This window comes from Trachemys scripta, chromosome 2 (genome assembly GCF_013100865.1).
Source record: "Trachemys scripta elegans isolate TJP31775 chromosome 2, CAS_Tse_1.0, whole genome shotgun sequence".
NCBI lineage: Eukaryota > Metazoa > Chordata > Testudines > Emydidae > Trachemys > Trachemys scripta.
In genome coordinates, this window is record NC_048299.1 from 73,302,581 (window position 1) to 73,327,962 (window position 25,382).

Below are 25,382 nucleotides of genomic sequence, written 5' to 3' on the forward strand. Positions count from 1 at the left end.
TGCACTATAACAGGAAAACTGATCAGATATACTATAAATATTTTCACCATGAAAACATAAAATTTTAGAATGACTTGAATAAAATCATTTATCTATACACACATCATGTACACACGATCCACCGTATAAGACATAAGACTTTTTCCTTTGAATAATAGTTAATACAAATGTTGGTTATATATTTGAAAAAACTTTTAAACTAAGACTTTCAAACAGTGAATAGTGCTTTTGAGTGCCTCAACTTTTGGGTGCTCAACTTGACTCCTTGAAAGAACCTGATTTTCAAAGGGCGGGTGCTCAGAACTTTCTGAAAATCAGACCCATTTATGGGGTCTCAAGTTGTGCACCCAAGAACTGAGGCACCCAAAAATCACTAGTCACTTTTAAAAATCTTTATATTTCTTATTCCAAATAACTAACTGGGAATATAATGAGCAAAATAATCTTATTGCTCCAGTCACAATTTTTTCCCCCCTCCCCAGCCTCTCCCTGGGTTCCTCCAGTTATTTCAGAAAGTATCATTTAGAGCTTTTTAGATTTACTATTTATTTTTTCAACCTTAAGTATGGGCAATCATTCAAGAGCAAATGTTTTCTAAGGAGGGAGTTCTGTTCACCCACATTAAATCTAACGTATCTGATAACTATCTGATTCAAATCAGAAATGACAGCGAATGCATATTAACAGTTTGAAAAACCCGATTCTAAATAAAAATAAAATAAAAAAAACCTTAGACCACACAATATGCAAAAATCATGCTAAGAGGCTGAAATGGAGCCCCCTAACAAACTGTCTTATCTGGACAAATCAAATATGCAGATACACCTCTACCCCAATATAACATGACCCGATATAACATGAATTCGGATATAACACGGTAAAGCAGCGCTCAGGGGGGTGGGGCTGCGCACTCCGGCGGATTAAAGCAAGTTCGATACCGCATTATAGGTGAAACTGCGTTATAAGATTTTTTGGCTCCCGAGGACAGCGTTATATCTGGGTAGAGGTGTATTATGAAAGAATTCTCTCTAAATGCTAGCTAAGGGGACAATACGATCAAGTTTCTGAAGAAGCATGAACCCTAACAGCTGAAGTTAAAGTGCTCTAATTAAAATGTAGATTAAATAGAGTATGAAGCTAAAGCGCAAGCTACTGAATTACAGAATAAAATACCACTGATCCAGGGTTTCAGTACTGTCTCTTCCTGGTAGGCATTTATTTGCAGGGATGGCAGTTGCAATCCTAACTGAAGTTCACTGCTCACAAATTCTATATATTTAGAATCATTGCTAAAAGTAAAAGAAAAACAAGTTTAACAAAATAAGACAATTGCTTCTCTAATGCTTCATGTCACGTATTAACTATAAAACACTAGATAATTTCTTCAACAATTAAAGCAAAACTTAAATATTCACTGTAAATTTAAGTAGCTGAAGAGCAATCCCCCAATATTGCTTTAGTGAAAGATGATCTCAACTTGTCCATAGTTATATTAAAGCAGGGAGAAGGCGATAGCAACTATGTAACCAAGAGTAAAATGCAGTAACTTGGTGGAGGGAGCACCTGTGAGCCACTGGTTTAAAATTCTGCCATTAAACTAAAAAGAAGGTTGGGATGATTGTGCTGTATGCTTGAGTTAACCCCTTTTCTACGTACTGCTAAATCTTCCCTGCCAGAAATGAAATCCGTGGGGCTTACAAAGTTGCTTCTGAAAAGCAAATCTTATTTTCTTCTAATGGACCAATTACACTAAAAGGAAGAATTTTTTAAATAATATTTCAAAGGGAAAATACTCCTGAGTCCCAATTAAGTGTTCTACCTCACAACTGATTTCAAATATATATGCTCAACACTATATGTTAAACCGTATATTTTTTTAGAAGTATGAATATTTTCAGCAAGTGCAGCAAAATATGTTTGTTGTTTCCTTCCTTGGTTATAGTTAAAGGAATAAGAAAATTTAACCCTACTTACCTGAAAATTTTGTCTCTGAGTAATAAGGCACACAGATCCAACACAATGGGTATGTCAGCCTATTTGCAGTTAGGGGGCAGAACCAGACCTGTCAGTCACTGGCAGTATGGGAATGCTCCATCCCCGCAAAGTTCCATCTAGTTGAGATAACATCCACAGCCAAGACAATTCAAACAGATTGTGCTTAACATACTTTGAGGAAGAAACATGATTTCTCCTACTAAAGAGCATGGCAAATTACACCCAACAATGACAAATCCAAATTCTTGGATGTCAATTTCCAACTCTATTCTGGGTAACCCATTGGTCTCCCATGTGGTCCGCATCTCTAATTATTACTTACCTTATTACTCTAAGAAGGGAAATCTTCAGGTAAGTATGGATAAATTTTCCTCTTCTTCATGCTAAGGTTCACAGACCCATTACAATGGTATTTTCACAATAGTGTACCTCTAGGGTAGGAAGCAGGATCATCTTTTAAATGCGGACATCCAAAACAAGGTAGATTATATATAAATATAAACTACATCTTCCCTGAGGAACCACAGCATGGAGACTTCTTCCAAAAGAGAGGAAATGGCAATGGCTAAGATTGGATGACCAATATGAAGAACTTGGTGAACTTATGAATTGATGGCTATGTGGCTATAGTGAGGAGGCATGGCCTTCTTCAGAGGTTGACAGGGAGGGACCAAAAAACACCCCCTTGGTGGGCAGAACCAGGAAAACCATGCCCACCCCACCAGAAGTTATGGGGTGGGACAGGAAGTGGAAATACAAAAGGCGGGCCCTGCAGCTCAGTTGGGCTGCAGCTGCCGTGCTGAGGACTGGCCAGATCTCCCCAGGTTGCCAGCCTACAGAGACCCTAAGGAGCTGTTGGGGCTGCTGCCTGAGGACTGGAATTAATGGGTAGGTATATGAACTCTAGATCATTGAAGCATACTTGTTTATGAGATCAGAATTCCAATAGGCTCTAGTAAGAACTAGATTTGTTTCTGTAGCCCCACTTGTTTTCTATTACAGCCATCTTCATCTTCTGAAACGAGACCGTGTACTGGATAGTATTCATCCTCAGCCCAGATCTATGACTGACTTCCCTGGCACCACATGTGAATGTTTGTTCTAAATCCAAGATGCTCCAGAAATTGTATCATTTTGTGTTTGCTCCAGCTTTCTCTGCACAGAACACTGATCAGAAAAACTGTCCCGGAAGACGTAACTGAATTTCCTTCTTCCCTAAAGCCAGTATTATTGCTACCATGATCCCAAAGAGACCCAGAGAGAGTACAGGTAAGATCAAATGGTGAAGATCAAAACTGGGAAAACAAAAAGGCAGCAATCTACCTGCAAAACATAATTATTTGGGGATAGTAAAATGGAAATACTTTAAAAACAAGCCTGCTTTAGGAATTTATTTGTGTGTCTCAGACAGGGACCTGCTCTGCTTGCCCTTCATTCTCTGAGGCTAGAAACAGGATGGGGAGCGGGTTATAATTATCCAATCTGAAACAGATGAGGATAATTTCATTCATGTTATCACCTCTCTGTGGATTGCTGAAATAGGGAATGGAACAAAGCTGTTCCGGAAATTCTTGCACAGCTCCAAAAGTTCCATCCTTTGGACAATGCCTAGTGACCTTACTGATCAAAGTTACAGCCAGCCCTTTGCTCCCGACATGAAAGAACCTCACACAAACCGGGAGTCTGGATGGAAGACATGTAGATAGTTCTGAGGCAGGTACTGGCTCTGCACTTGTTCTAACTACCATATGCAAAAAGGTATTTTTTCCTGTTGTAATTCCGGGACTGCTTCAACCCATCACATGACCTGTATTCCTCTATGTACTGCCTGGCAGAATTCTAAGTTGACTCTTCTGAGGACTCTGAATAGCCTCAGCTATTGAGCCTTCACGGGTGGGTAGAATCATTGGAGACGCTACTAACAGAAATGAAATTACAGGTGAGAAATTTTCCGTTCTGCAGCCCAGTGTTTCCCACAATCCTTGAAGTCTGAGAAATAGCAAATGTAGAAAGTCTAAGAAATAGCAAATGTAGAAAGGACTACAGGAAAGGTCAGAAAAAGGAAAAATTGTGTCCCCTCCCCATCTATAATATTTGCTCAAAGGGCAAAATCATTTCTAGGCACCGCCTGCGGCACCTTTCTGCCAAAGGATGACTCTGCAAAGGACAGGAAGTCTACCTTGTAGTGCTTGATAAAGATGGTAGCATTTGACCAGGTTGCCACCTTACACATTTCTGCTGTGGATGCAGTGGCTCTTTCCATATGTTTGAGGTAAATTTTCAGAGCCCTTCTGACATCTAAGGAGTACCACCTTTCCTCAGTAGGATGTCATGGCCTTGGACAGAATGAAGGTTTCTTGGGAAACATGTGAAAAAAGCGTTCTCCTTTGGAATAAACAATTCCCAAGTCCTGAGCATCATCTTGTGCTCATGAAACACACAGTAAAGTTCCTGAATAAAGAGTGCTGCCAATTCTGACACTTGTCTGGCTGATAGGATGGCTATCAGAAAGTAAGTTTTGATGTAAATAAAATGCTCACACTGACATCAATGGTTCAAAGGGATAGTTTCTCTGGACTCATTACAATTTGGGGGGAAAAAAGAGGTCTAATTGCTGGCTTGGCTAACCAGACTTCACTAGGGAATTTGTGTACCTGGGGATTCTCTACCAGAGAACCCACAGATCCTGCAAACATGCTACTAAGGACAGACACCTGATGCACAATGATGCTGGATTAGAGACCTTTGTCAAACCCTTCTTTAAGAAAGTCCAAGCAAGCCATAATTCCTGGATTTCTAGGATTTACTTCATATTCCTGGCACCAGTCGCAAAATCTAGTCCAAAAATATACTCTTCTAGAAGACAACGCAATGACACAATCGCTTCCTTTTCAACAGCCAGGCTGTTAGATGTGGCTAGTTTGGATTTGGATGAAGCAGAGGCACCTTGTGAGGATGTCCTGTCTCTTTGGGAGCTGTACAGGCGGTGACAATTTCAGCTCTATCAACTCCGAAGACCCTGGTCTCCTTGACCAATGTAGAGTTACCAATATTACTGTTGACTGTTCTAGTTTTATTTTCTGAACTATGTTTCCAAACAATGGGAAGGGTGGAAATGCACAGAGGAGCCTGTGACCATTTATGGGATAGGGCATCTATCCTCATGCATCTGGGGTCTTCTTCCCTGGTAAAATACTTTGGTCTCTTTGCATTAATATGGTTCGTGAATTAGTCAGTTGAGGGCAGGTTGAATGACTGGATGATTAACTTAAAGACTTCCTGATTCAGGTACCACTTGGGGTTGTTCACCTTGCTCCTGTTGAGCCAGTCCGCCTTCTGGTTCAGGACTCCCTTTATATGAGCTGCCCTGAGGGAGAGAAGAGAATGCTCTCCTCACTCCATGATTTCCATTGCTTCTGTATGCAGTGCTGGGCGTCTTGTCCCCCTTCGTTGGTCATGCTGTCTGACAATCAGACTGTTCCTCTTTAGGCTGGACTGGAACCTTCATAGTGGCAGTTTGACTACTCTTAGTTTATGAGGTTTACGCTGTAAAGTCCTTTCCTCCAGTTTCCAGATGTCTTGAACTGTTTGGGACTCCAGGTGTGCTCTCTAGCCCCCCAGGAAGGTTTCGGTTGTGAGTATCAGGGGTTCAGGAAGTCACATGGGCATGCCCTTGTGGACATCGCCCTGGGTTGATCACCATTTAAAGAGTTGATCACATGCGATGGAACCCTCACTTGATATTTTGTGTGTTCCAAGGAGTAGTCCCACACCTTTAAAATGAAGCCTCAAAGGTGCCTGATGTGCGATTGCCCCCATGGAGTGATCCCCATGCACAATACCAGGAGGACTAGCAATTGAAGGCTCAGTTCAATAGTTGTCCGTTACTACCTTGTCTTTGAAAAGCAGGGCTCCAGTGAATTTAGCAAAGCACAGCACCTGCTTCAAATGTCCAGGGACGAAGCCATCAGTGATACCTGGTCACTGAGCTGGAGGACAGGGCTTTGGCTGAGAATCTCATCGCATCAGCAACAATACTGTTGCCAGGGAAACTTTATTTAAAACAGAGCCAAAGTCAGGTTGATCTCTACTTGAAGGCTATGAGATCTTCGAGCCAGGAGAGAGATGGCTTTGCAAAGCAATTAGTTGTTAGGGACCCCTGTGGAAGGGTCAAAATCTTGAGTGGCCTCCATTTTTTTTTCCTTCTGTGAGATCCTTAGGATAGAACTCCCTTCTGAGGGGATAACCATAACTTTAGCCAGGGACAGTGTCAATCTTTGGTATCTCAGAAATTGACACTTTTGGTTCCTGAATCCTACAGAACCTAAGATCACTTTTGTTAATGTGCTTGCCCTCATCTGGCTTATCCCGTGCATCCCTGATTACTTCCTCAAAAGAGGAATGTAGGGGAATCATGGCCCCAGGGGATGATTTTGGGGGAAGAAATTTGCTCAGAGGCTTACTCTTGATATTTTGTTCAGGTTGAGTCTGAACAGTGGATACAACCTTGTTGCACATAGCCTTCAATTTCTCAGGGGAAAAAAACCTTTGCTAAGTCTTCCTCTGGTCCTGATTGTAATTAGAGCCCAACCTCCAGACAATTCACCATCCTCTGTTATAGAATGGGAGGAGAAAGAGGAGTCAGGACTCATACCTTCTAGATCTTTTATGTTTTCCTTTCCATTTTTTGTTATCTTTGATTTTTAGCTTGCTTAGAGCATACAAGCTGTTGCGGCTTTGGTGATGTATTTTGCAGGTAGCCTTGCTGAGGGCCTGAAGTCCTCTCATGAGCTCTCTTCCTGAGTTCTTGTTGATTGGATCCCATTCCCCCAGGAAGTGTGTGTGGGGGGGAGGGAACTCTTCCAGAGCCCTCCTAGCCAAACTGCAAAGGAGGCTGTGTGCTGATGAGCCCTGCTTTTCCCACCAAGGGTCCTCAAAACCCATTTTAGGACTTGGGGGAGGGGGAGGGATTTGTGACTCCACAATTCTGCCCTCTGTTCTCCAGGGGACACTTGAGAATTACCTGAGTTGGTTGACTGGGGACTTCCTTGTCCTTGGAGCCTCTCCCTGCTCTACCCATAGACTCCTGGTCCATTTTTCCCCACATCAGAGTTGCGGCAGAGAATCCCACATGCTTGTCCAACTCCATATGCCGAGACCTAACAGAGTTAAAGACGAAAGGCTGGGTGCAGGTTAGGCATAAATTGTTGTCTGCCATGCCTTGGAGGGGAGTCACACAGATGAAGCACTGTCTGGATTTAATTCAGTGCTTTTTAGGCCACTCTGCCATACCTGGAAGGTGCAGAGTAGCCAGTAGGGAGGCACTACAGCTGAGGCTCTGGGGGGTTTCAACACCCAGCTCAAAAACTAGCCCAGGAGGGAGAAGGGCATGGGAGGGAGATCACTATTCACCACTGCTCCGCATTTTGACAAAAAAAAAAAAAAAAAGTCCTCCTTAGACAAATGTGAAAGTGGGAGCTGTAAAAGCCATCATCTCTGCACTGCCACAAAGGCAGAGAAACTGGAAGCAAGCAGGAGTTGAGGGGGCATTGCCAAACCATTTGGCTCCAAAACTCTGATCCTCCTCCGAACGGCGCAGAGAGAGAGAGAGAGAGAGAGAAAATGCGAGCAGCCCAGACGTCAAGAAGTGTGGGAGACGCTGGCATGCAGAAACAGTGGGCAAGAGACCCCTTACTGCCTGCTGGTTGTTCCGCAGCTGAGCCGCTATCCCTCATACTCCACAGCCATCTGCTGGATGGAGACGGTAGAGGTAAGACATGGCAACCTGTTACAGAAGCTGGGAACAATAACCTGGATATTAGGGTATAATACCCACAGCAATAGCTGGGAATGACAGCCCAATAGTTATGGCATCATGACCCACACTAGCAGTTCAGGATGACAACCTGATACCTTCCCAGTGTTTTAAACATAGTGGGATAGGAATTTCCTGCCATTAAAACTTCCCAGGGTGCATAAAGATGGATATATAACTATAGCTTCTCTAAGGCAGCTGCCAAGCTCCTATGCATAATTTTACAATACCCAGTAACGCTTGCCTGAAAGAGTTTATCCTTTGGTTTTTGTTTTGTTTTTTTTTTTGATGGGGAGGAGGTGATTGTTTCAAATATATTTTACTATTTGATTCTCTAACTCAGATTTGGAATGCTGGGCTTTCCTCCCTTAAGGAGAAGGCATTTCCTTTGTGGGGTTATGTATACCTCTGCCTAAAGGAATCAGCACATATTTACGTCCCGGTCTTTTCTGCACTGATCTGCCATGCTAAACTCTTTGAGGGTGAGCAGGGAAATTAGGAGCTAAAGATTATCTGCCCTGCTGCATGCTGTGAAAATGAGAAACTCCTTTTGGGAGTTTGTCCGCATAATAGTGCTTCAGAGGGAGGAGTGAAATTAAGCTATTACTCTGAAAATATTACATGTGGCTAGTGATCTCCCAGTCTTCAAAAAGGCTGGGTTTATTTGCCTCCTGAATTTATCTAAGTGTGAACTCAACTATGAAAAGTCTATAAACTGTCACAATAACCTAGAACAATGTGTGTTGATGGGAAAAGGTACAAAAGGGCCAAAAGACTAAATTAGTCCAAACAAAGAGGCCTACTGATATAATTCCAGGACTGGATTAAGATGAAGCCTGGTAAATAAGAGAAGTATGGGAAATCCATGAACCAAAATTGGTTTCTCAGAAATTGGGCCTAATTAGTGGACAAAATAATGAGAAGATGGGCTATTCCACCCACATTCCTTTGGGGATCCTCAAAGAGACTTTGAGGGAACAGATGTCAACACTGGTTGACTAAAAAAACAAGAGAGAAGGGGAAAGAGCAAGCTTCACCATCATGGCTGCTATCCCAACCAGCTCCTTGGACCTTGGGATTCAGTAGAATACCACTGTGCCTTTTTCATCCTAATCCTGAAATGTCCTAACCAGATGGGGCAGGACCCAGATGATGCCACCTCCTCCACCAGATCCAGCTAACTCTTGAATACCATCTGGAGACTTTGCATCACCCCGCAATTCCCAATGTGTCCTCTTCCTTCCTCACCTTATTTCTTCTCTTTTCCTACCCCTCTCTTTTTCCTTCTGTCCAATAAGTCGGTCTTAGCCAGCCATGACTGCATACTTTGCAACACTGCTGTAAGCCTGTGACCAGAGAGGCAACTAAAAGCAATACCCTTAATAGACTGATCCTGGTACAAGCATGCCAGCTCTCAGAGTGGCTGATAAGACAGTGTGATGTGTCAGTGTTTCTCCAGCAGTAAGGTTGCAAGTGAGTCAATACCAGAGAGACAAGCTGCTGTCTTGCTGTTCTTTTCTTTCCCCTTTCGTGTGTGTGTCGTTTGTCTTGTCTTCTAGGAAACAGGACCAGATTTCAACAATAGCACCAGCCCATCTCAACTACTTCTCTCTCTTTCCCAAAGAGGACAGTTATTACCATCTAAGAGACTGTTGAAATAAAGGGATTTTCCCTCTAAAAATTTCTCTGCAGCTAAAAGAAAAGGGAATAGGGGATGTTGTTAAAATGAAAAAAAACATTTTTTACATTTCAAGTTTGTTTTAACGGTTTTCCCTTGTTTTTTTTTGTATCTTTAATAGAAGATTTAAAAGATTTTTAATTACACGTTTGCCATAGTACTAAATAGGCCGAGGTCGGTTGACTAAACCCCAAACCTTGTTTAAAACAATTTAGGGTCGGGCAGTTGCAGGTCACGTCAACACCTTTTACTTTTTGGGCCCATTTATTTCATCTAAATTAACACAACATGTGCCCCTTATGGGTCTGTCAAGGAAGGCACTGGTCTGAAGATCAAGTATGGGCTTCCTAGAAGCTATGCCCCTCTATGTTGCATGGGATCTACATGGTCCAGACAGGTCTGATTTGCCTGGTGTTCTCGACCTGGGATACGAGTTGTTATTCTCTTGGGTGAGGGGAAGATGCACCTGCTATAGAAGTGGCAGTAGAGGGAGAAGGATAGGCCCAAAGGCCCCCTTACCACATTCTCCAGTGTTGGTGGTATCCATGCGGTCTCTGGTGTCCTCCATCCACAACCTGTAGGGAAGTGGAGGGAGAGGTTGGAGCAGGAGGTGGCTGAACTCCACAGTCAGAAGTGGGATGGCTGGTATGGACTATAGGACTTCAGGTGCAGTCTTTCATTTGTCGTGTTGCCCTCCTGAATCCAGTCCCCTTGTGGAGATGGAGAGAGTGGGGGCTACTTGTCCCAGAGCCAGTTCTTTTCCAATCTTGCCTGTCTCCTTTCCTGCTGGGGGGCAGGGAACCAAAACAACTCTGCCCAGGCTGGGCTGCTTCTTGCTCAGAAGAGCCAGCTTCTCTGATCCTGATAGGCAGTTCCCTCCTTGCCAAGGGAAGGGGAGCTGAAGTCACGCCACCCAGAGTGGGTTGTAAGGGAAACTACCTCTGCCCACAGAGACAGACAATCTCCCCAATGAAGAGCACAGGGACTTTTTTTGGCCTAGCTCTGACCCTGAAGCTTGCAGGGACACCAACTACCACAAATGCCTCAAAGGGGAAGTGGAACAATCAACCCAAAAATCAAGTGCAACCCTCAGACATAGCTGGGCATAGAGGAGTTACTGAAACAAACCGTTAGTCTAAAAATTTGAAATAAAGCTTGGAATTTTCCTCAGGAAATGTCTACAGCAGGGGGGTAGGGCTGAGCTGCCAGCTGCTGTGGTGGCAGGTAAAACTAGAGGGAACTTAGGGGAAGGAGCATTCCTATGCTGCTAGTGACTGACAGGTCTGGTTCTGTCCCCAAGCTGTAAAGACGTAGAAGTACACATTATAACAGATCTGTGAACCTTAGCACATAGAAAGTGTATTTGTTAAATGGTTTAAAAAAAAAAAAAGGAAATTTATTCCCCAGACTCTATTCCAGTTTGCAAACACATGCACTGCTGGTATATTGGATTTTTGTGCATGCACCTTGTTAAGAGCAGCACATCATTATTTTAGTTCATTCTTGTTGAAAAAGTTTGTTTTTCTGAATTATTTCTGTACATTAGCCAACCTTTTCCAGGCTACCACTCTTCTAAACTTGTTCACAATTTTTGATTTGTCAAGGTGGTAAATTAAACTGGTTCATAGTCAACCTTTTTTGCTCTGATGCTCTAAGTGGATAGTCATTAAATCAAATTTCTTTCAGTTCAGCAGTTTAAAATAATTTAGCTGACTACCCCACAAGCTGAATTTTAAGATAGTGAGGTCTGTTTGTTCTCTACTCTGCAAAATGTGCATTTCAAGTAAAGGAGTACATCTTTATTCCAATGCTATATCAGAAGAAACACTCTAAAGCAATGGGATTTTATTACTTGCAGTATTATACAAATAGAATAAAAGTCAGATGCAAATACATTTGTGCCCAGTGTAGTCTACTTACCTGTGTAGTGGTGACAACTAGAAAGACCTAAGTGCCAGTGTCAACAGCGCTATGTCAATGGGAGAGCTTCTCCTGCTGAAATAGCTACCATAGCTCACAGGAGCTAGAGTAATTAAGTCGATGGGAGAGCTATTTCCCATTGACTTAGAGTGTCTGCAATGCAGATGCAACGCTGTAAACTCTGTAGTGTAGCTGTAGCCTGTCTCTCTCTCTTTCCCACTTTCCACAGCCTCCTGGTTGCTGAGTGAGTGACTAAAACTTCAAAAAGCAACAGAGGGTCCTGTGGCACCTTTAAGACTAACAGAAGTATTGGGAGCATAAGCTTTCGTGGGTAAGAACCTCACTTACAGATTCAGACTAACACGGCTACCCCTCTGACATTAAAACTTCAGTTACCCTACCTTTCCTCCAGTTTCCTGGATGCTGCACTGGATACATGTGTTTCTCAAAAGATTTCCCCCACTCTCAGCTTTTGGGTCAATCCAAGTTCACAAAGCACACAAGCACATGCTTAAGTTCCAGTGATTTCAACTGGACATACTTGAATTTAAGTATGTGCTTAAGTGTCTTGCTATCTCAGGGACACAGTACATAGTTTCTGCAGCCTGACTCTGCTATAGATCAAAGAATTCCCATGCTAGAACGGACAGATACTGATCCAATTCTTTGACTGCTGCACAGTTCTAAACAGCAGCAGTGAATATTTACACTCTTTATTTTCACTCTATGACAGCTTAGAAAATCTTTGAGCAGCAACAGACACACTTGGGCTGACTAAGAACTGGCAGATATCACTTCATGGTTTAACCGTGGGTTCACATTTGCAAGATTACTTTGGCAATCTTAAACTTAATTAAAAAAATTAAAGCTTAGTTTCTGCAGAAGTTGATGACATTAACCTGGAAAAGTTTCCTATTGGTCAAATATAAGTGGATTTGGTAAGCATTGACAATTAATTTCGTCACAGACTGGGGAATCGTTTTCAATGGAAATAAATATTTGTAGTGTGACAGGCATACAATTTATCTGAACACTAGGGTTAGGAAACAAAACTATTTCTATTGTTGAAAATATTGAGTGACACTAATAAGAATACCACCTCTGTCACTCCCAATATCTATATTGTAAATACTGGAGAGCCAATGTCCAGTACTGCTAGAACTGGTGACACTACAGAATGAAAGACTCGTACCTCTATTCTTGCAACGCTCACACTAGCAGCCACATTTAGCAAATGACTATGATCTTTCATAGTTATGAGAATTACAGCAACCTAAGCATTTTGCGTGTTTTTGGAAGAACTAGGCTACAACTTGATTTGGAAAAAAAAGTCTCCTCCTTCTTCAGTTTGAAAATTTCTTAATTTTTCCATTTAGAGTTCCCCTCCATTTCCAATCTTTTATTATGAAGTGTCTAGACACAAAATGTCTTGCCGCTCCAAACAAGCTATTATTATATAAAACAACATAGTATATGTAAAAATGTTTTCTATAGAGTTGCTAGAATTTTGCATTGCCATATTCTAGTAAAAAACTAGTCAACATATGCACTTGAGCAGTTTTAGACAAAATCTTATCATAGCCAATTATTTCCTGGATTATTTTAATTTTGTCAAATTATTAGTTCTACAAGACAGCAAATCAAAATATAGTCAATATTACTACTTTATAGTTCACCAACTCAAGACTCATCATCCATACTGGAATACATTTTCAACTGCATTCATTCTGAGATGCCTGAATAGGTAAGACACTGAGATATATCAGACAATATATATTAACTGCAGACAATCAAAATTCCGTCCACTATACCAGGATAAAACAGTAACTACATTACACCTCTCATACTTCTGGCTCTGTAAACGTATTAAGTGATGTCAGTTTAATTTTCTACATAAATAGTGATGATATAAAGTGGGGAAAAAAAGAGTAAATAAAATCAGGCAGATGAGATTTGGTTAAAAAAAAGTTGCTTTTCACTTTATCATTAGCATACATTACTCAAGAAGAAATAGCATACATTACTCAAAGGTATGTCACCACACATACCTTTTTTCAGCTTCATGAATATTTACTTTTTCTTCTTTTATAGCGTCCGACTTGCCTGAAAATCTGTACTGTGAAATGATTATAGTTTAAATAAATGTAAATTCAAATAACTATCCTGTATATCAAACAATCTTTCATAATTGTGCCCAGTGTAAGAACATAAAAAGGGCCATACTGGGTCAGACCAAAGGTCCATCTAGCCCAGTATTCTGCCTTCCGACAGTGGCCAATGCCAAGTGCCCCAGAGGGAATAAACAAAACAGGTAATCATCAAGTGATCCATTCTGTAGCCCATTCCCAGCTTCTGGCAAACAGAGGCTAGGGAAACCATCCCTGCCCATCCTGCCTAATAGCTATTGATGGCCCCATCCTCCATGAACTCATAGGCGCCAACTCCGTGGGTGCTCTGGGGCTGGAGCACCCACAGGGAAAAATTAATGGGTGCTCTACACCTACCGGCAGCCAAGCTTCCCTCCCCCCCACCCCACCTCCTCTTCCCGAGCGTGCCGCGACCCCGCTCCTTTGCCTACCTCCCAGTGCTTCCCACCCAGCCACCGCCAAACAGCTGTTTGGCAGCATTAGCACGCTCGGGGGGGGGAGGGGGGGAAACGCAGCGTGCTCAGGGGAGGAGGCGGGGCCGGGGATTTGGGAAAGGAGTTGGAATGGGGGAAGAGGCGGGGCTGAGCACCCACGGGAAAGAGGGAAAGTCGGCACCTATGCATGAACTTATCTAGTTCTTTTTTGTACATATAATATTTTACACACACAAAGTTTCTGCATATCATCTCCACTTTAATGGGGGCTCAAATGTGAGCAGTTATCTTTTACTATATAAAATCTAATGCAGATAATTGCTTAAGAAAAAGTCAAATGAATGTAAATTTGTTTCCCTTTTAGATAACAGTAGTTGCTAATACTGCTACACGTAAGATTATTATAAATGAAAGATCAGAGGAAAAACATCCTTTTCAGATTGTCCATAGTCTGTTTCATGTTTTTCCCATATAGTTAGTTTCACCTGAGGTTTGTTGGCTTTTTCACACAACCTCAGGAAAGAGAAGAAACAGGAAAATGTTGCAGAAAACACAAAAATTGGCAAGGGGACTCAAAACAAATATATTCAACCCTCTCCTTCTCCAAATATGAATGACTAATTTTCCATCCCTACTGAGGAAGAGTTGAGGTTATGATGTGTTATATGTGGTATATGATGGTTGTTCAAGTGGCAAAGTTTATACCTTGGGGAGAGGAGTAGAGGGTATGTACCAGGGATTGCCGAATTTACTGAGTCTCTGAGCCACGTCTGACAATCTTCATTAGTTCGAGAGCCGGGGTGCACCTGCTGGGACTCGGGGCTTCAACCCCGTTCCTGCTGAAGACCTGAGCCCCAGCAGGCATGCCTCATGGGGCTGTAGCCCTGACACTCCTCTCCCCACTAGGCAGACGCCCCTACCCCCATCACCCTGCTGCAAGGCAGAGGTCCCAGGCTCCCAAGTCTGGTAGGTGGAGAATGGTGAAGACATAGGGGGTTCTGTGAGCTGCACTGTAACTGTAAAAGAGCCGCATGCAGCTCTTATGAGCCAGAGTTTGGCTACCTGGTATATATTGCTGTCTTGGACACTACAGGAAGACAAGACAAGACACCAGGAATGTGGCTTAACTAGGCTGCAACTTTATTAAGTAACACATATAGGAGCTATCTTGGAATTACTCCTATAGTACAGGTCATCCTTCCTTCTTCTGTAATCCATACCTTGCAGCGGAGTACTTATTATCACTCCTCTCACCCTGTTAACCTGGTCCCAGCCTGCTGCAGGGGCTCCGTCGTCCTCCCTCATATGAGGGTTAAATGTGTGGTGAAGAGTTTGTCTATCCATTGCCTCTGACATTAGGGAGCCCTGACCCCATTTTCTTTAGGAGATGGAGCCACAGTTTAAGGCCAAAAGGGACCAACAGATCATCTAGTCCGACCTCCTCTGTATCACAGGCCATCAGTACCCAACAGCACCCACCCACTAAAGCGAATTTGCTTCCAATTCCAGTTTATCAGGGAACCAGATCCCCTGTTGATTCCTACCTGAGCTGAGCACCTGCCAAGATACAACAGAATTAATTTTACAACTTAACCTACCCTGGGCTGCTTAGAGGAAGGTGAAAAAATCCACAGCACCCTGGCCAATCTGGCAGTGAGGAGAAATTCCTTCCCAATCTCAAAAAGGTAATTAGCATGAGGCCACAGGATCCAAAAAACAGAGTCTTACTCTAATTTCAAGGGGTGGACGGAAGAATTTTTCTTCCTTGTGTAGAATGGTCTCCTTGGGCAGGGGTAAGGGCTTATAAACTCTCCTCTTAAGTTCTAGGGAGCTAATCAGCTTATATAGCATCCCTTCTGTCACAACCAATCAGCCACAGAGCCTCTCTCTTCCCCTTCTTAAGTCCAGCAGAAGAGGGGTGTGGGACAATTCTTAAAAGGGCCAATGCTTTTTCTTTCCCCTGCAGGCCCAAAGCAGGCTGCAAAGTGGAGAACATCTGATACCATAACAAAAAGCAAGAAAAGCAAGGAAATGAAGTTAGGTATGTTATATACAGACCAGTCTTAATGGACATATAATGCAGTGTTTGTGCATATTTTTATTAGAATAACCTGATTTATATTATTGGTAAGACATGAGTAATGTTACCGTAATTAATATGGTAATATCTTATTCAAGTTAAAATTTTAAATTGAATTGTCAGTAACAAAACGGAAAAATAGTTTGTCAAATAAGACTCTGACCTAGTCTACAGCACATATTAAAGTAATCAATAAAACCCTCTTTAGAAAAGCAGCTGTACCCTTCACTACATAAAATTAAAGTGTAACATGAGTATGAAATACCATTAGTAATTAGGATATTCTCCATTTTCTATTCTATTCTAACTATTTTCATTCCTGCCTAGATTAGTTTGTGACATAATGCAATGTACTTTCTTTAGTACCTTCTCATCCATATGAAAATCCTTTAAGAGTTCATCTGATTCAATCAGCTGCCCATCCTCAAAAGACTCCTCAATTACACCTCCCAAAGGACAGCTTCCACTTGAGGAATCATGTTTTTGAATCTTATTAGCTGAAAAGGTGGAACATATTACTGTGAAGTCTTCTATATTAAGCTGTTATAGCAATGAAATTTAAGAACTCATATTGCTTCCTAAATGTGAAATTTGTATAAAATTATTTCAATATGAAAGCTTAAAGAGTTTCTTCAAAGTAAATATTACAGTAATAGAGAAGCAAGAAGGGATATACTATTGATCTGACAAATTTTCTAATTTATTTTAGAAAATAATTAAGGTATGGGTTTTGCTACTGAATACCTACATATCTGTTCTCCCTAACTACACATTTTAAAAATTTCCATTCTTACCCATTAGCAGTGCATCATATGAATCTGTGACAGATTTCAATGTTCCAGATTCTTGAATGGGACTCTCTCTGTTTTAAACAAAAAGTACATTTCAAATCTCTAGTAAAGAGGCAGACTAACCTAACCTAACTACACAAAATCAAAGCTTTCCAGTCCAACAATGAATGCTTTCAGCTGTGGACAGAACATGTTTACAGCATAACAGTCCCACTATGAGTTAGTTTTTCTACACTCACATATTGCTTTCCTTGAAAATCCCCCCTTCTAAACACATTCACAATTGTTTTAGTATTATCGTAAGTATAGTAGTAATATTTACATTATTAAAGTTCTTCAATTTTGGCTTTTCTCCTCAACACACCTTTGTCTAAAATAATGTTGGGGGAATCTTTCACATCAAAGGTCAGACAAATCCAGCAGTTACAGAAAATAAAGAAGATTTGTAAATACTGTGTTAGTTAACCAGTTCACCAATTTCAAAATATTTATAACACCTTTTCTGCAAGATGAATCTCAAAAGGTATTTATTGAAAATGTTACTAATTTACGTAGACTTCACCCACTTCTGGAGTGAAACACAGTACGGCAATACTACACAATTTAAGCTAGGAAAAGAAGAATACTGCATTCAACAAACATTGTGGCTTAAAAATTGATATAGTCTGAAAAATTCCTATTTCCCAGAAACCAGGAACAAGTAAAAGTGTTATCTGAAAAGTGCAACCAGAATTACTCAGCAGGCAAGAAACTGCACAAGGCAACTGAGGAGACCTGGGGGCATACTGAGCAACATCATGGCACAGCAGTAATGAGCTGCCAGTCTTAGCAAGGTGAACAGAGAGGGCAGGTAGGAATTTTAGGGAATTCCTTGGGGAAATTTAGCAAACAGAGTACAAAGTTTTGCATTATGCACAAGTCAATGTATATAGACACTTGGCTTAAATACAAATATCTCAGTGGACTGACAAAAATTCATAGAAAGTTAATTATCCATGAGTTTCACGTCAAACAAAATGTTTACTTTGCAGAAACTATACGGAACTTTCTGATTAAAAGCAGTCTTTTTATAAGTGTTTCTCCCCACAACATGTGACATCTTTGTTAGTCATATGAAATGCAAAGGATCAGACAATGTGTTATTTTGTTCACAATTGTTGACTGCTCTGTAAAATGAATGTCAGAAGATCTGCTTACCTGCCAAACATTATTTTATTTGTAGAGAATTGAAATTGCCCTAAATCTTGGCTCAAAGTATCCTAAAATAAGTATGAAAGACTTTATAGAAACAACTGAGGTTGTCTCAGAAATTTAGATTTATTACTGTACTTGCTGATGATCCATTCACAGGCCTACATCTGAGTAACGAGCCTATGTACGTCACAGTCATGCAGGAATGGAAAATATACCGTCTTTGCTGATGTAGCACAATTGAAATATAGACCAGCTGATGGTATCCCATAGAAATAGTATTAGAAGGTCTAGGAATTAGAATAGCTCCAGTTAAACATGCTTGGCTTGAATTTAGATGGTATAGTGAACGTGGGCTTTTCAAATGGCATGCTGCAGGCCAAGTTTAGACAAGAAACTCTTCACATTATTGTGTACTGAATCAACCACAACTGTGAGCTTTCTATTCTAGATAGCAAAAACGAGATTTCCCTATCATAAAGACTGAATGTAGAAAGATTTTCACACTTTACTGTTTAAGTACAGGAGCTCTTGTTGATGCATTAGAGGCAAATGAGCTATTTTTGGTTGATCTTCACCATGTAGACTGCTTTGCTAGTCAGGTCTGAACAGTAGATACAATGATCAAAAAGAGACTGTTTTGCTTGTCATCCACACACAAGAAGCAGACTCAGGGTCATTCTTAAAGAGACCAAAACAGGCAAGACACAGGGCATATTGTATTGTATCAACTTAAGTAATCACTATGACTGAAGCTAGAAAATGCTATGCTAGAACTCATAGCAGTGGAAACAATTCTGCTTTATGTCCAAAAACTTAGAGATGAAAAATGTGAAAGAGTAAACCCTTAAAGTTGCCATTGCACATAGAGAACATATTCATCAGGATACAGCAACTACCATTCACATGGTTTCAATGCTTTGACTCCTAAAAGAAGCCTAGAGACAAGAAAGAACTGGCCCATTATAGCAACTAACAGTCTATTAGCGCCTCGATTTTGAGTTAGGAGGAAAAAGCTAATTATAGAGCATAAATTATAGAATGTATGATGCAAGAATCTGGCAAGCCGATATAACTAACTTTCCATGGCAAATCAAGGGAAGGTTCTGACAAGCTACAGACTCCTACATTTTCATTTTTAGAGACAAGCTGGGTGAAGTATTATCTTTTTCTGGACCAACCAGACTGCCAACCCCAGCCATCAGTTGAGCAGGCCTGAATTAGAGAGTGTGCACACATCTAATCCTTGGATAATCTTCTTAATTTATGAGCCTCAATTTCAGCATTTATACAATGGGAGTTATATTTAAGTCCTACTGTACAGAGATGCTGTGAAACCTAAGAAAATTTTACTGAAGTATTATATAAGAGCAAATATTACACAGCAACTAACAGGGAAAAGAGCTCAGAAGTTTTAGGCTCCCAGCCCTGAGTATTTTACTTTAGGCCTCATGGCCTGAGAGGCGGAATAACCTTCTCTAGCTTTTAAGCACTTGTATGTTTTGACCAGCCCTGCTTTGTAAATCACTATACAATTAGCTAGCTTTGTATCATATCAACATTTAAGGCCACCTTTAAAAAAGTATTTTCAGCTATATATGCACCATGATATGGTGTATTTCAGATCGTTTTAAAACTAAACAGTTCTCAAATGTTTTTTCAAGCTTTCCCCGAAGAATGTTTAGGGTGGGGTTTTTTTGGTTTGGTTTTTGTTGTTTAACAATGGGAAAAAAATATTTAACTGACTTTTTTCCTCCTTCAAACACCAAAAAGTCATATTCAGGTAGAGACCAAGAATAGAAAGTTTCAGCCCAAAGGTGAGTATTTTGGAATGAGCCAGGGCTCAGAAACAGGTGTGGGGGAGGGGTATCAATTAACTGTACCAGCACTTCTCTGAAGCTAGTACTTTGTTCTTCAGAATCACAGCTTCTTTTTAAAAACAAATTTTCTAAGTTGTTATAGTTGTGAAGAAAACATCAAAAACGTGAAACAAATGTAACCAAGGCAGAAAAATCCAGTCTCTAGAGACTGGGAACAATAGGTCTGATATTTGTTCTTCCATTAAGGTGTTAAATCAAATCCCAGTGATAGTTAATAATGTTGACATTTAAATTATTTCATTCCTCATGTATGTAAGGAGAGGGAGAATGACAGATCTATACAATATACTGTGAGTCAAGTCTCATCTTGATGCCAAAAGAAGGTGGCACTTGGGAGATACCACCAATTATTGTTTTCTCAAATCAAGGAGCCAGCAAAGCCCATGACATACTGAAACCCCACCAAGGCGGAGCCAAGTTCAAAGAGCTCAATGGAGCTTAGAGAGCATGCAAAAACATATTCTGAACATCTGCAAAATGCATGGTGGGCAGTGTCTCATTTTGGTGCCTTCTCGGGGAAGATCTTGGAAGAGCACCTCCCACCTTTTCCCTCCTCAATCTGACACCTGGTTATGAACATGTGAAAACTGGGATCTCAAACTAGAGCAGTCACCACAAATTTTCACCCTTGGTTATAAGCACATGAAAAACCATGTGGACTGGATGTCTCAAGAGTTTGGTAATGGACGTACAAAGCTTTCCCCAGGATTTCAATCTGATATCCCGATTATCTACGTGAAACAATGTGATCTCCATTCAGCTCTTAGCAACATATGTTCGTATCATGAAACACATCATTAACTGGTACCCTGGATGGCCCTTAGTAAAAAGGACAAGGAATAAATGGGTATGGGAACTGATCCTTAGACATATTTCCCCTAGCTCATGCTTAAGGATCAGCGGTAAGACAACATGTGAGAAATACTGTTGCAACACCGATAATATGATCTATCACTTCTTCTAGAAACAGAAAACTTCATTTTCTATTAATAATGTTACCTTCTTGGAGCACTAAACTGTCAAACCCTGAGACCAACATTTATCTGCATGAGTTAAGAAACTGTCCTAAAGGTCTTTGGATTTGTTTTTGTTGGTTTTTTTTAGTTTTTTTTTTTTTTTTTTTTTGCTGCTGCTCCTTTACTTTCTCAAAAGTGAGATTTTAAGATACACAGTTAAAATTAAACTTTAAAATGGATATTTAAATCACACACTTCAGCCCTACCCTAAGCAAACTTCCTACTTTCCTCCTTTGTACATCATAGTTTCAGGAAAGGGAGGATTTCAAGGTAAGAAATTGGCAATATTTAAAAAAAATAGTTTAAAATGTTAGTTGTAGTATTAACCTAAAAAAAGGTAAAGATGACAGGGAGCAAAGAGCATGAACAGAGGAAGCAAATAAAAATTGAACGGGAAGGCACTTGTCTTCACGTCTTTGGAGAAAATCCTGTACTATAAACCTCTATGCAAGTTTTATACTTTTCTCATAAGATTACCAATTTTGTACAACAGCTAATATATCAAGCAGCTATAAAAAGATTTTGAGTCTCTCTAAACACACATGGTGAGCTGCCATTTATAGAAGGTTGCTAGTACATTTAATTCTGCTCTCCCTCCTTTACTGTACCTTACTCTGATCTCAATGTATAGATCAAACACCACAATGCAAGACTGGTAAAAATATTGACTAGAACCTAGTAGACAAATTATAGTTTTAAAAACTATTCAGGATGTGAGAAAAACGTATTGTTACTATTTGGATAACCAAAATCACTTACTCATGGGAATGCAGAAACAGCAGAAGTTATAGCAATAGAAAAAGTTATATTTTAAAATGCCATACTACAATATAAAGCTATCATTAAGGGGACACTAATGAGATAATTCATATATACATCATTACAGCATTACCAGTATTACTCCCACATCTTACTTAAAAAGAATTTTAAATAATTAATTTCCTTTTCAGCATTTTTTTTTTCCATTTCACTCAGCCTGACCAATTCAGTTACTTTGGTTTATAATCAGCTTTACTTTCTGGTTCTCATGCAGTAACCATACGCTGTGTTTGGACTCAGAACTTTGCCAAAAAATGTTTAAATTCCCAAAGTCAATTTTCGCTGATTTTTTTTTCAATTTCATGAAACTGTTTCTGTTCACATTGAATGCATAACTGTGCTGCCCACTCTACTAAACATACACATATACAGCGTTTTTGGGGAAACCTGAATACTTGGACTAAACTAAGTTGATGTCTCAATGTACTCAGTATTACACAAATATTTTTTATGAAGGTAAAGCAATGATATGCATACCTAAAGTAATCCCTTGAATCCTTAGTTTCTGGAAGGATAAGGCATTTTGGCTTGACATCCTGTTTTTCCTCTGAGGTAGTACTGATATTACAGTGCTTTTCAGTCACATGGTTCATTGTGAATGCAAGCTCCCCTTCATCAGTGGTTCCAAAAAGGTCAGGGTCATCCTGAATTACATCAATCACAAGAATATCATCTTCATAAGCCTTAAGAACATCTGGAAAGTTTTTAATCTTACTCTGTGCAAGATCCATTCTTGACTTCTTTTTATCATCATCATGCATTTCTAATGAAACAGAATGGTCAACTGTTTTACTGGAACAATCTAGTGTGCGACTTTGCTCTATAGGTGCAGTAGCAGAAGAGTCAGTAACATCCTCAAGAGCAGATGACTCCAATTCTCCCTCAAGAAAAGCACACTGATATGTAGAAACATGTTCAGAAAGTATATTTATTTCATTTGAAAGACTTTCAGAACCACCACTGCCAAAGTCCTTACTGCTCATTTGGTAAGCATTTTCCTTTGAGGGGATTACAGAGATATCTGCCTCTTCAGAGATAGGTTGCTGCTCAGAGACTACTATAGAGGAATTCTCCTCGGCTCTGTTCTGCCTTGCTGAAGCAGCAGCAGATTTGTGAAGACGTTCCAGTGGACTGTATGTTTCTTTATCTAATGATCTAATACAGTCCACTTTCCTGGATTCAGTTTTATTTTTGCGTAAAGGAATTTTGAAATTTGATAGATTTCCCGGGTATAACATTTTCATTAAGTTTGGAATTGTAACTGTTTTTTTCATCATTGATGTCTTATGATTAACAATCATTTTACTTGTATTGTCATCTTCAGATATACCATCATGGAGTGCCATCATCAGATTTTTCTTTGCTAAAGCGCCTTTGTTTTTATCATCTTGTTTTTGTTTTACTGCCAAATTTAAGATCATCTGAGCTTCATGGACAGCTTCAGACTTAGAAGCTATGGGACTACTATCCACTGATGACTCTAGATTTTCATTACAGGTGACTCTCAAAGTCCCACAAATATCCAATAATGACGACTCTGGTGTTCTAACAGAAGTCAGACATTCAATGTTAGAATCCATTGTTATTTTACATGCAGATTCTTTGACACTTTCTGCCTCTAACATACTTAGCTCTAATTGCCTGGAGTTATCAGTTAAAACCATATCTCTTACAGCTTCGGTATTGTTTTCATATGAGCATTCCTGAGAACCAGAAGTTGAAGTTTTTCCTTCCAGGACAGACACGTGATTTTTATGAAACCATTCAGAAGTCCTAGCACATGATTCACGAGGCCAAACATTTTTACCAGACATTGGTATTATTCTTTGACAGCTATATAGCTGTAATTTCTCAACATTACTTATCAGTTTTTCATTTGACACTATCCTCTCTTTCTTTTGGCAACTGACATCATTGTAGTAATCAGAAATGTTGTCATTAATCAAAGTAACCACTTCTGGACTATTTGAGGTATTCAAGCGGTCTTGTTGTTCTATACTTTCTGAATCAAAACCACCCTTTTCTCCTTTTGCAATTTCAGATAGCTGAAGTCTATTCTCAGAACTACCTTCTGTTGCACAGGGTTTCAAGTGCATTTTTCTATTAACCGAGGCAGTACAACCATTTTGTGCTTCTTGAGTATTTGGTTCTAGATGGGGATTTGATTTTTGATCAAACGAAGATGAGGAAGTAGTTTCATTGCTATTTAACTCTAGAACTGCTAAAGGGTCTGTTGTGGCAGTTTTATCTTCCGTATGTAACTCATATTCACAGTATTTGTTGTCCATAACTGGGAGAACATTCCGGACTGATGATTTTTCAAAAAGTTTCATCCTTTTCCTGGGCTTTCTATCAATACTCCACTTTCTTTCCCTCAAGCACTTACTGTTTTCATTTTGACAATTTTTTCTATTTTGGCATATTCCTTCTTTGTCAAATGATATACTTTTCTGTGTGGACATCTGCATTACATTAAGCTTGCTATTCATATCACTCTGTCCCATAACACTGTCAGGACAAAAAGTCTCTCTCTTACCCTGTGCTACATGCAAGAATCCACCACCAATTTTGTAACTGCAGTTGGTTGCATCAACTGAAGACTTTACAAATGTATTAAGGTAACGACAGTCATATAATTTTACAACTGGATTCTTTCCTACTGTGGATGGCAAGCTATTATAATAATTTGGGGTTTCTCTGCACTTTTCACCCTTAGACTTTACCAGTTTGCTCTTTGTCGCTTTATTTTCAGTTACTTTTACATCCAAATTCTGTAAACACCTGGTCTTGGTGAGTCTATTTCTTCTCCTGTTACACTGTACTGCAGATCCCGTCTTTAAACCCGGGCATACTGGTATCTTGCTCTGAGTTCCATCTGACTTAGCTACCTGGAGAGATTCAGAGTAAGCTACTAGTGGTTTCTTTATGTTATAATCTTTTGATATATTTAGATCAGTGTCTAGCTGCTTTCCATCCTGTGCATCTGAGTCTTCCTTAACTTCTATTATTTTTTTCTTTGCTGATTTAAAAAAAAAAAAACGAATCACAGTCAGTCTTACACACGAATACAAGTGCTTTAAGAAAAAACTGAACTATTGCCTTTTTAGAAAAAATACTACACACATGGTTCTTCAAGACTATTATCTACCAAATAAAAACTATATAGGTGAAATGTAGTTGTGTTACATTCTGACTAACATTTTTACATACAGAAAATAACTAGCATATTAACTGGCTTAAAATATCTGTTATATAAAGTCTTTACAGAATGCTAGGCTGTTATAAGAAAAAAATTTGAATGAACTGATAGTAACTTCAAACATATCCCAACTGGCAAATCAAACTAAAGTATTTTTGCAAGAAAATGCTAGATACTATTCCCACTTTTAAATTTTAGGCAAAGCCTTATGTTCACATATTATGTGTTGAAATAAATATATTCATAAATTACATGTTCAAGATCACCCGAGCAAAAAAAAAAAAAGCGCCTGTTTAAAAATTTAATTCAAGAAAAACCAGAAAGACAAATTCCTTATTATACTAAGCAAATTATACTAAGCAAATTATACTAAGCAAATTACTGTTCTTTTAACAGGAAATATTCACTATATCTAAA

General features: G+C 39.9%; 1 protein-coding gene across 1 annotated transcript in view; it reads right to left on the minus strand.

Annotated features, from left to right (window-relative positions):
- The window catches only part of TOPAZ1 (testis and ovary specific PAZ domain containing 1), a 92,846-nt gene extending 67,854 nt beyond the window's left edge, over positions 1-24,992 (minus strand). The window contains exons 1-6 of the mRNA XM_034759484.1: positions 24,977-24,992; positions 22,244-24,785; positions 16,864-16,931; positions 16,436-16,566; positions 13,457-13,524; positions 1,174-1,289 (exon numbers count right to left, since the gene is read on the minus strand). Of these exons, the coding sequence (XP_034615375.1) occupies positions 1,174-1,289; positions 13,457-13,524; positions 16,436-16,566; positions 16,864-16,931; positions 22,244-24,785; positions 24,977-24,992 (2,941 nt within the window). The remainder of the gene's footprint in view (positions 1-1,173; positions 1,290-13,456; positions 13,525-16,435; positions 16,567-16,863; positions 16,932-22,243; positions 24,786-24,976) is intronic.
- Positions 24,993-25,382: the final 390 nt, after the last annotated feature.